Source organism: Chenopodium album, chromosome 3, assembly GCF_948465745.1.
Source record: "Chenopodium album chromosome 3, dcCheAlbu1.1, whole genome shotgun sequence".
NCBI classification, from domain to species: Eukaryota; Viridiplantae; Streptophyta; class Magnoliopsida; order Caryophyllales; family Amaranthaceae; genus Chenopodium; species Chenopodium album.
Genome location: NC_137836.1, coordinates 33,812,888 through 33,825,595, shown reverse-complemented (window position 1 = coordinate 33,825,595; position 12,708 = coordinate 33,812,888). Strand labels below are relative to the sequence as shown.

The following is a 12,708-nucleotide window of genomic DNA, read 5'->3' as shown; positions in this document are numbered from 1 at the left end:
CCCAGTCTCTATTGCGAACCTCTCATTACGCCGACTAAAAGGAACATCTAACAACCATATCTAGAATAGGAAGAATTGGAACGACACCTCGGAGGGTTGATCATCACCATCGAGTTCTTGAATGAGCAGTAACTGATTATAAAAATCCCATGGTCTACTCTCCAACACACGCACCTTATCTGCTTCATCGAAGAATTGAATAACAAACAAGTTGGTCTCAACCATACGGATAGCCACATTATCTGTCAATCGCCATAGGTTCAACAACACCCTTTTCATCGTTTCAACATTAAAGGGTTTGGTAGTTGACAATTTACCCACCAAAGAAAGATCAATTCGAGATTTAGAATTCCTATCATCAGGTTCCTCATATTCACCCCCATAAACCTTGTCCTCCCCCTTCGTCAATCGAAGTTTCTCCCAATCTTTCACAAGATCTTCCACCATAACTACAGCCAAAAAGCAGACAAGTACTCGATAATTAGAATTTGCGAACAAAAATTGGTGGAATTTAGGGAAAAATCACGCACAATCATCAACAACAAGCGAACCCTAGCAGAGCACTCACGAACCCTACTCGAGGGAATTTAATGTTCTTTTTAGTTATATGGAATGTTCTTTTGTTTTTAAAGGAATTTATATGCAATGTTCTTTATTTTATATGCAAGGTTCATTTCACCTTTTCATTTTCTCTGTCTTCAATACTCTCTCTCCTCTCCCTCTAACTTCTTCCATTTTTTTTCTTGATATTTATAGCCTTAATGTGCTTAGTCATCACTCATACACATATTTTTACTAGATTTTGCACTCTAAAATCCAAATTTCACAACCAAATTTTCGGATTTTTATGATTTGAGAATTTTGGGTATTTTGATATTGGTTAAAAAAAACTAGCAATTGAGTGTTCTACTTGCTTGATTTCCACTATTAATTCACTTTACAAGAGTTTTCTACTCATTTGAAGTATGATTTCTATTTTATTGTTCATCTTTCTTCCACTTCATGAATACGAAACCCTAGGTTGTGCTTCAATGGTGAACTCTCTTTGCTTGTTATTTTTTTACCTATATTTTGTGTTTTGTGGTAATGTTTGTTGTTCATATGAAACTTTATTATCAGTAAATTACTTGATTGTTTGAATTTTTGGCACCACCATTGTTGTTCATCATCTTCTTCCATAGGTTGATAAAGTTCTTTCTAATGTACTTTACATTCGTTTAAATAAATTATTATAACTACGTTGTTTTATTTTATAGGTAATGTTCTTTTATTTATAGGTAATGTTCTTTTATTCACAAGGTAATGTTCTTTTAGGTGCATGATACACCCGCCTGAATGAAATAATTATTGATTAATGAGTACATGATAAATACTAACTCCACACGCATTGTTAATGTTTTTGATTGATACAAATAAAAGGGGATTTTTTTTTTTAGAAGCATGTAGAGTACGTGACACATAAATATCATTAAATTTAATTAATTATCAAAGATAATTATATAATTGACCCATCAGATGTTAGAAAACTGACCCCAAATATTTACTTATCCAAACAACTTAAAATGGTAATATACATCCGATCTATACCACAACTGTATAAATTTTCTTTCAATATGTTCATGACAGTGTACTATTCACTTGCCCATACATAATTTACCTTGGAATATATTGCATCTCTAGAGAACACACAGCGTCACCCTTTGAAAATGACTCGATGCCCGATCCAGGTGGCGAGGTGCTTACCTCGACCACATTAGATACACTATTCTTTACTGTAAAAGGAGTCCTTGCTGCATCTGTTTTAAGGTTTGCATCAATGATTTGTTCTTTAGGCTTGGCAGTTGCAGCAGCTGATTCTGTTATTTTAGAAGCACTAGTGCCAAAGCCAAGTCTTGTTTTGTTTGTTGCCCCAGAAATTTTGGGTGTTCCTGCTGCTGATCTAGGAAGGCTGCTGGGCAAGGCAGAATGAGGTCGTGAACTAGGAGTCTTAGCACCAGCTTTTGCCTGTAAAAGACATTCCTCATTATTGCAAAGTATGGACAATACATGCAAATAGGATTAACATTAATAAAGCATACTACGTATTATAAATTATGGAAACCATCCAAGAGCAAATCGGGTATAACTCAACAGATAACTCAACCCAGCAAGTTGCTGCTTTTTACAGGCTTTTGAGTTGTGACAGCATGAGATAAGACCCAATCACCCTTCTCTCACAGCCCAAAAACAGCAGCAGGCTAGGCTTGAGAACCTTCAAGAAAAATTATCAGATGTTAGAAAACTGACCCCATCAAAAAAACCAATGTTTGGTGATGGCATTCGAAGACCTGATGGTTTAGCAGAGCCCGGATGAGGATTGGACACAGCACTCCCTATTGAAGGTTGTATCGCAGATTGGCTAGATATTGGCACTTGATTTTCACAATCACCCAAAGATCTATTACTAGATAGATTAAGCAGATTTTGAGAAACATTGCTATCAGCACCAACATCATGAGAGGTAGGGGGACAAGGATTCAAGCCAAAATGTTTTTGATGAACTGTAGCGGTTGAAGAACATGACTCAGTGGACCATTCGCTAATAGAGCTTGCAGGTGATATACTACAGGAAGGTGTCGATGTGGACGTCAGATAGTCTGAGAGATGGGACTGCTTATTCTGAGACTTAACCTTTTCTACAGCGTTAGTTGAGGCTCTATTCTTGACACCAGGTAGCAGACTGACATTCTTGTCCAACATCTTTTTTCTTATTACACCCATTTGAGATTTTCGAACATTTTCAGATGCAGAGCTACTAGAGCTGTTACATGACAAGCGTGAACTGTATGTTTTGGTTCTGTTCAATACTGAAGAAGCTGCAGAAATTTTGGATGAAGATGGGGCTTTAGGTACAGGCTTTCGTGAATCAACTTGATGGAAAGCATCTGGCAATGAAGTTCCCTTCCCTGCGCCTATTCAAATCAGGCTTAAAATTGGCTTCAATGTTTACATATTGATTCAATAGGGTAATATAAAGAAAATTAGTCTTTTTTACCTTTCACATTTCCTGCAGCCTTAGACTCTGATTTGATGCGGCTGGCACTAATTGACATTCTCTTGGTAGTTGCTGCTACTTGCAAGCTTGGTCCACCAGCTGGCTTAAGTGGCCTAGAAAGCAGTGAGGTAGGCTCTCTGCTACGGTTGACAGGAGACTTTATTCAGAAAACAAAATGTTGTCAGTCCAACTACGTTGTTGTGAGCACAGAGTACATTTCCAAATTCCAATATATTGATATCACTGTAGTCAAAGCTTAACAATAGTTGTAAAAATTAGAAAATACTCCCCCACCAAAAATAATATATGTGCAATACCTATGAGTTGCACATGAAAAAACAAAGGAAGCAAAGTTCCTAAAACAAGTGTCTGAAAATATTTATACACATGCAGAAAACTTCATAAAGTGTATTAATCCTCCATGTAAAAACTCAAAATGTAAATATTTTAGGGGACGAAAGGAGTAATGGACAGCTCTGTCCAGAATAGTGAAGGAACTGTAAGATCATGTTCCAGTTTATCACAATGTATGCTATAAATTGTTTAAATTTTAAATGCAGCTAAAAACATACATAAAGTGAAGATATGCACATATATGGATGGTAGTACAGCAAAGAATTTACATGCCTTAATCTCTTGTTTGCAAACAGAACCTGGCTTTAATGTTCTCATAGACCCACACGCTGCCATATTAAGTTTCTTGGAGGCTGTTTTGGGCTTTGCCTACAAGAATAAGAACACAACTAATCTGAGTGCCACCAAAATAATCAAACTCTAAAAATTCCTCAGATCAGCTTACCAATTTGCGTGAAGGTTCAGGTATCTTTGTTGCTGGGATAAAACAAAAAAACAGAATTAGTAACCAAAGAGGATCCTGGCACTGAAACGGATAGTTTGCACATGACAGTCTACAATATTAGATTTCTGGCAGAACAAAACTAAACACTATCAATATTACAGATGAAATGGAAGGTTAAAGATGTTTATTCTTATAGACATGATTAGAGCCCATCAGCCCAGTTAGCCACCTTGGTATCCATGAAATGGATAACAAACAAGTAAACTCTGATACTTCAAGACTCTTAACAAAATTACATGCAATTGAAACTTTATCTTCATTAAGCACTCTTCAGATAACTACAACAAGACGTCAAGAACATAATCGAGTACTTTCACAGTCCCACACAAATTAATATCCCAAATTAGAGTTCGTAACTTCATATCTATAATATATAACTTTATTGGAAAATTATAAATTCTATCCTATTCTAAATTTCTAATGTTGGATTAAATCCTATCAGCCAAGAAACAAGGAGATTCTAGCCTTGCAGTTTCTTCTCTAAAGCTTTTCCATCGCTCTAGTAGTCTAGTTGCACATTACGAAACAAGGCTGAACGTGACTTAATATTAGTTAAAAAAAAATCCCTTAATATTTTTATCCTAAACTGAGATATATGAAAAGGCAACTAGAATTGCAATGCCACCCAACCACAACTCCGATATGTCAGATGAAGTAAGGAAAATGATTCTAGACAAATGCAATCAAATTGTACTCAAATTGAATTGCTGGCTTTCAGCAAAATCTTGATGTTGATAATGTATGCTAGAAAGAGCACATTATGTTACTTACAACAATCATTCTTGGGTTCTTCTCCATGGACTTTAAGGTCACCACTATTTCCTTTAGTCGAAGACTTGCTGCATCTCTGAATTGAAGCTCTTATGTCACAGAAAAGATCAGCCTCAAGACTTTCCAGTGTCACATTATCACTCTGAAAAGTGGAGATTGAATCAGTTGATTTGCTTAGTTCCTCTTGGATACCAGGTAGAAAAGGGCTTTGCTTCACACACGTATCAGACCCCTCCATTATGCTAGACAACTCCTCGGGATCAAGAACTCCTGTATAAAGTAGACAGAGAGTAATAGATCATCTCAACACAGGAAAGAAACCACAGGATTAAGGAATAACACTCAATACAGTACAAAACAAAAGCATATACCAGCATTGGTAAAAAATGCACTATCCCAAGCCAAACTTTTGCGCAGGTTACATTTGCCAGTTTTCCCAGGTTTATGTAAAACCAAGGAAGATGGTTGGTCTGTAGGTGCTCCTTCAGTAAAAATATGGTCTGCATTGTCCGCTATGCTGGGTTCTGTGCATCATCAAACAAGAATACTTCTAAGTATATGCAACACCAAGCACACATGTATCGTTATGCTCATGTAGGACACTATTGGAAGAGAACACTAAGACTTCTAAACACGTGACTTCAAGGAATCTAATTTTTATCCACGATTGAAAAATTCAAAACTTTACAGTAGAAATCAATTTTTGGATAAATTATCATAAAGAAGCCTATTAAAATAATTCTTTGGAGTCATTGTGCACACACACACGCACACATCTTTAAGGACTAGTATCACCCTACACTAGTTGAAATACATTACAGAAATTAGCTGCAATACTGATTCCATCAAAATAAATTTTACGATCAGTACAATTCTTTTGGTTAATATTTCCGTAAAAGTTACAAGGAAACCATGGCTTTTTTAGGTTCAAAATTATGCATTTCATAGATATAAATTAAAAATCAACATAAACTCATCTGACCACAATTACACTAATCAACAAAGCAATTAATGTTGGTAGCACATGAGTTCTGTATGGAATTTTACACTTTGAAATAAGTTAAAACGTTTATAGCGAACCGTAAACGTTAAATATTATAGAATTAAAGGAAGTGAGCTAAAAAAGTACCGTGGTAGTAATGAAACCCATCTCATACTCTCCCAATTATTTGATTTAGTCGCGTGACAGTAAAACCAATCATAAACCACCATTACAAACGAATATGACAATACGTAACATGATTTATAAGACCATCTAATAATATAATCCCTCTGTTTGTTTTTTTATTTTTTTATTTTTTTATTTTTTTTTGTATATGCATCAGTTTGGCTGACACATTTGCCGAGACGCTACTTTAACCATTAATATGTAGTATCTTTAATTATGTATTAGTAAAAATTGTAACAAAATCTATATCTATATCTATACTCTATACTTTAGTACTTAAAAACACAAACCATAATTTTTCATATGACAAATGTCATCACAAGTCACTCACTACCACATATGACACATGTCACCCCTTTTAATCTTTTTGTTTAAATCTTTATATATTCTATAACTTGCAAATTCAATTAAGAAAATGAAGTGTTTCATTTCCATCATAATAAAATAAAGTTGAATCAGTTAATATACATCACATAAACATATGAATTGAATTATATAAAAATTGTCTTTTCAACTAATAGACTTAAAATATAACTTAAACCAATATGTCATTTCATATCCTACAATCTTCATGTACATATACGTAACTAAATTCCTTATCTTTTTCCACAGTTCTACCCTCATTCTATTTTTCCTTTTAAGTTTTAACAATGAAACAATTACTTCGTACATCGAACGGGCCAAAAGGCTAGTTATATTATGAAACTAGACATTACAACAAATCTAACAATATATTGTATAATAACATTTATTTATTTTTTAGAGCTGAAAAAATTAAGTCAACTATGTGAATAATGTAATTGTTAAAGTGATGCATTTAAAAAAAATGGAGGCAGTACATAATATGTGATCATTTTGTAAATATTCATCAAAATATTATATTTATCAATATATTGGCAACATAAGATTCAAACACAGTAGAGTTACTTGAGCAGTACACTAGAACAGGTCATTTCTCAAAATTTTCAAACCCCCGTTTCATATATGATTTGGTGTTTCCCAATGAATGCCTCAGTAGATTGCTCTTGCTATTACATAAATATGAGCCACAATGATTAAGAGCAGTTCTAGGATGGGTGACCTCCTAGGAAGTTCTCGTGTGGGTTTATGTAGCCGACCCTACTTATGGGATATTAAACGATGAAAGTTCAAAATAACTTCTTGAAGCTATCACAGCACATGCTTGCTTCTAATGTACTTAACCAAGGAATGTTTATGTCTACTCTATATATATTAACACACGTTTTCTACAAATTTTAGGATTCCAATTTTCCAAACACTTGCCATTGCTATTAAATTATGGATTACTTTTTGATAAAAGACACTGAATTGTTTTATTAAAACAAATGAATATACACACCAATCTATTTTCACAGCATAAAATCAGCAATTAGGGTAAACAAAAAAAAAAGAGATTCTGAATTTAAACTAGTAACAAAAAAATTGCAAAAATAGGGTTCAATTTCACAAAGATTGCAAAAACTAGTATATAAGATCGATAAATAAGATCGAAATAAACCTGAGGAAGAAGCCAAAAGAAAATCATCATCGGAAGCGGAAACGTCTATTAGAGAGAAAGCATCAGTTTCAGCATCAATTTGAGGCATTTCGAGAACCTCCATTTTCGATTGATTTGTAGATCGAGCAATGATTGAGAAATTGAAAGTAGAAAATGACCTAGAATTCGGCGCAAATTTGAACAGGAGTTTTCAGGGGAGTGAAGAGTAGTAGATGAGAGAGAGAGAAAGAAAGGCAGATGAAAATTTTGAAGTTGAATATAGGCGGTTTAAAGTTGTGGACGAATAAAAGAATGGGAACACTCTCTGAAAAAGTGAGAGAGTAAGAGACTGAGTTGGTGTGATATGTGAAACTTCTAAATTAGACCGTTATATATCATGCCAGGAAAATTATTTTGAATTTTGGTACCTCTAAAACTAAAACCGAGCAAAACTATCTGATAATCCGAAAATCCGATCCAAAAATTTAGAATAATTGATCTGAAAACATTATCTGATAGGAAATCAGATCGGATATCGGATATCGAAATTTTGTATTTCGGATATTCGATATTCGAAAAAAAGTCATATATCCAATCCGATATCTGAAAAATTTATACAAACTAACATATCCTAAAGAGGCCCAAATACCCTCAAAGCCCAAATACCTAAACCAGAAAACCCTAAATCAATCCCTCAAAATTCAAACACCCTAAGGCCCTGTTTTTTTTTTAGCTTCTAGTAGGGGTAAAAGTAATTCGGATTAAAACCGAATTGAACCGAAAACCAAACCGAATTTGTAATTTGGTTTGGATTATTTTTGAATTCAGATTGGATCGGATTGGAAAAATTATATAAAAACTTGGAAATTAAGCTAAAAATCCAAAAAAGAATAATATAATTAATATAATAGTTATACTAATTAAAAAGAAGATGTTTTAGAAAAAAGATAATCGGGGCCGTAAAGTCATCAGTTGACTCGAATTTAGGATAAAAACGCAATTTAAGAAAGCGCGGATGACGTGGCAGGTTGGCGCCAGCTGGCGCCACGCAATTGGGTGTAGCGCCAGGCGCTACACTTGGCGTGTGGCGCCAATTGCGGAGTCTAGCGCCAATTGACGCTGTTTTCGTATTTCATCCTGTTTAAAACTGCTCGTAAATCGTGCATAAATAGCCCCCTGCCAAGCCGATTCCTTTCATAATTCCAGCGAATAACATAATTCTTGGCCTTAGAAAAATAATATCATGTCTCTAGTCACCAAAACCTTCACCCAATATACTCATGAATGGTGTCGATCTCTTAATGCTAGAGACAGAAAAGAATTAGATTTGTTTCACTTGGGGGGAATTTATGGCATCAAAGGGGTAGATCTTGACTTAGATTTCATTCATACCGCTCTAGAATTTTGGAATGTTGATACTCATTGCTTTAGAATAGGGTATGATGAGATTAGCCCTTTGCCAAAAGAATTTGGTGCTATTTTAGGCTTCCCTGCAATAGACCTCATAGTAATCTCTAGAGTAGATGCATATTATTATAAGTATTTTGAGCGCTTCTTTAATTTAAAAGAAAGGGATTTATCAAAAATAGTAGATGGCAATATAGTTAATTTGAAAGAATTTGCACGCCATTATTTTGATAAACCTCTTTCTGAATCTTTTCATATATATAGAAGAAGGGCTTTCTTATATTGCATGCTTAATCAATTTTTTCTTAGTAGTGGTAAAAATAATGAAGGTCAATCAATTATAACCACCGTACTAGAACAAATTGAATCAAGGAGAAATCCAATGCCATTGATAGTTGGAGAGACTATGATTAGTCTTGATGAATTGAAAAGGAATCCAAAAGCACCTTTACGCGGCTCTCCGATTTTATTACAGGTAGAAAAATAATATTTTTAATTACAGAAATCAAAAAATATATTTTTGTGTTGTAATAATAATTTATTTGCATTGCAATTTTTTACAGATATGGCTAATGGAAAGGCTAGAATTAATTAGCCCTCCGGACAATATTGAGAAGTATACTCCAAATTGCTTCGTGAGGAGGAAGAAACGCTTCCCTAAAATTGGGCGCCATGGGTGGAGAAAGGTCTTCGAATCTCGCAATTTTGCTATCAAGTGGGTCGTCCCATGGTGGAAAATAGAAAGGATGGTTGGTGTCAACAAGCAACCTTTCTGCCGTCTTCCAAGTTTGTCTCGTATGACTTATTATTATCCTTGCAGGGTAAAAAGACAATACGGCTTGCTTCAGAATATTCCTTCCGGGGATCTTTGTCCTCCCTATGAGTACCCTGTTTCCCAAGAAGTAGACAGATTTGATGCTTACTGGAGTGCTAGACCTTTATGGGAAGTGATTACCCAAAAGGTTCCTCCTTCTTTGCCCAATGATGTGAAGAAGTGGTTGCTGAAGAAACCTTCGAAGGATTCGAAGAAAGATCAGGGTAAAACTCATGTGAAGAGTCGTCTAGGTGACAGGGTGATTCCTGCCAAGGAGCGCTTAGGTGCAAGAGTTGAATTCAAAACGCCTACAATGCCTAGGAAGAAAAGTACTACCAAAGATAAAGCGAAAAGGAAAGCTGACACCACAGAGAAAAAAGCTTGGGTAGAAAAGAAGCATGGAGTCCTAGCTGAAGGAGAAACCATCTACTCTAAGATTGAATGTAGGTCCTCTAAAGGATGCCTACTAGCTAAGGTTATGGATGACGAGGAAGAAGCAGACAAAAATTGGAAAAGGGCTAGGAAAGAAAAGAAAGATTAGGAGCATTGCTTAATCAAATTATTAGACTTAGTTTATATTTTTCATTTAAAGTTAATTTATTTCAGCTTTATTAAAATTCCATCAATAATGTAATTTTATTTTATTAATGAAATTTAAGCTTTTAATTAAATTATTTTCTTTAAATTTATTTTATTAAAGCAATGAAAACCGAAAAAAATTAATTTTCCGGAAATTCGTCAAGTACGGAAGTCAAAAATTTTCCGAAAACACCGAAATTTGCCCAGAATTTATCTGCAAATCGGCGCCGCTTATTTTCTATTGGCGCCTGCCAGGGAAGTCTGGCGCCAGGCGCCAATTCCATCGGCTGGCGCTGATGGTTGTTGGCTGGCGCCAGATTTTCTCTGCGACGCCGATATTTCGTTGATCTTCTGTCGAATTTCTAATTAACTCTGGGACGCGAGAAGGTCGAAAAATAAGGTGGCCGCACCCGTAAAGGGTTGCCTACGTATCCTTTCTTAAGGAATCAGGCCAAACGTAGCTCTCTTGAGTATCATACTCAAGTAATTATGGGTAGTGTTTCTTAAGTTGGTCAAGATTTGTCATGTTTGAGAACTCATTGCCATCCATGTCAGTTAGTTTTGCTGCACCTCCTGACATGATTGTTTTGACAATGTAGGGTCCAGACCAATTAGGTCTAAATTTTCCCCTTGGATCTAAAACATTTTTCCTTAGTGCTTTTAACACCAAGTCTCCTACTTTGATGTTTCTTATTTTGACCTTCTTATTAAAATGCCTAGCCATGCGAGTTTGATAACACTGAGTGTGATGCAGAGCTTCTAGTCGTTTCTCATCGAGTAGAATTAATTCTTCGTATCTTGCCCTAGTCCATTCGACTTCATCGAGTTTACTCTCTAACGCAATACGTAGAGATGGTATTTCTAGTTCGACAGGTTGTACGGCATCTATTCCGTATACCAAGGAAAATGGCGTATTTCCTGTTGATGTGCGAATTGACGTGCGGTAACCCCACAATGCGAAGTGAAGTTTGTCAGGCCAATCCTTATAATTTTCCATCATTTTCTCGATGATAGTCTTTAGGTTTTTATTAGCTGCCTCGACTGCTCCATTTGCTTGAGGCCTATAAGGGGAAGAATGATGATGTTGAATGCCGTATTTTTGTAGCAATTCTTCACATTCGGCTTGAAAGTAAGTTCCATTGTCACTTATCATTTCATGTGGGACTCCGTATCGACAAATAATATTTCTTTCGATAAAGAGTGCTACATGTTTTGCAGTGAGTTTAGTGTATGATTGCGCTTTGACTCACTTTGTGAAGTAATCAATCGCTACTAAGATATATTCGTGGCCTCCTGTTCCTGGAGGAGTATTTTTCCGATGAAGTCAATTCCCCATGTAGAGAATGGCCATGGCGATGTGTAGGTGTAGAGCAAGGATGGAGGAACATGTTGTAAATTAGCATAAATTTGAAACTTAGGGCATCTTTTTACATACTGATGGCAATCCCTATTCATTGTAGTCCAATAATATCCTTCTCGCATTATTTTTTGGACTGGCATTTTACCGTTTATATGAGTGCCACAGATTCCTTCGTGGACTATCCTCATTGCTCTTTGTGCATCCTTTTTTCCTACACATAAGAGAGCTCGACCCTTAGGTACCCTTTTATGTAGCTCGTTGTCTATGAGTACATATTGGGAAGCCAAAAGCCTTAATGCTCGTTTTGATCTTTTGTCAGCATGGAGAAGGTATTCTCCTTTGGTGACATAATTGAGTATATCTGTGTACCATGTTTCTTCTTCCTCTTCTTCTTCGCCTTGGACTACTTTGTCGTCTTCTATAGCCTGGATGTATGCTGGTTTGTGCCTTTTTTCTATGGTTAGAGGCATTTACTCGATCTCCGTGGGAATCCTAACCATTGAGGCTAGTCTTGCCAAGGCATCAACAAATTGATTTTCTTCCCTAGGTAGATATGTGTATTCTACCTTCTCTAATTGATCGGTAAGAGTTTCCAGATAGGTTTGGTAAGGGGCTAGACTTTCGCTCATTACTTTCCACCTTTTAGATATCTGATTGATAATCAAAGAAGAGTCTCCGAATATCCTTAACTTTTTTACTCCCAATGCCAAAGCTGTTTCAAGGCCTACCACGCATGCTTCATATTTAGCAGCGTTGTTGGTAACGTCGAAATCAAGCTTTATAGATATTGGAACGTGCTCTTCTTTAGGTGATACTAGTAACACTCCAACGCCACATCCCTTTTGGTTTGAGGCTCCGTCGAAGTATAAGGTCCAAGTATCATCTTCAGTAACCATTAGCTCTTCGTTTGGAAATTCGTTGTCTTGTATTGGCGTCGAGTCTTCTATTGGAAAATCTGCTAGAAAGTCTGACACCACGGATCCTTTGATAGCTTTTTGTGGCATGAACCTTACATCAAACTTGGCTAGATTGACTATCCATCTTGATATGCGTCCATTGAGTGTAGATTTCTCGAATAGATACTTGAGTGGATCTAATCGGGAGACTACGAAGACGGTATGCACTAGCATGTAATGTCTTAATTTGGTTGTGGCCCACACCAAGGCGAGGCACAACTTCTCGAGTGGTGTATAGCGTGCTTCGTAGTCGAGCATCTTC

At 36.0% G+C, this 12,708-nt stretch overlaps 1 protein-coding gene across 1 annotated transcript; it reads right to left on the bottom strand.

Annotated features, from left to right (window-relative positions):
* Positions 1–1,363: 1,363 nt before the first annotated feature.
* Positions 1,364–7,594, bottom strand: LOC145613136 (uncharacterized). Its single transcript, XM_081668202.1, has 8 exons — positions 7,352–7,594; positions 5,036–5,188; positions 4,665–4,934; positions 3,834–3,865; positions 3,662–3,757; positions 3,035–3,191; positions 2,287–2,951; positions 1,364–2,004 (listed from the first exon to the last, which is right to left on the bottom strand). Exons 1-8 carry the CDS (start codon positions 7,452–7,454, stop codon positions 1,654–1,656), a joined length of 1,827 nt encoding a protein of 608 aa, XP_081524328.1. The 5' UTR covers positions 7,455–7,594; the 3' UTR covers positions 1,364–1,653.
* Between the last annotated feature and the right edge of the window lie 5,114 nt (positions 7,595–12,708).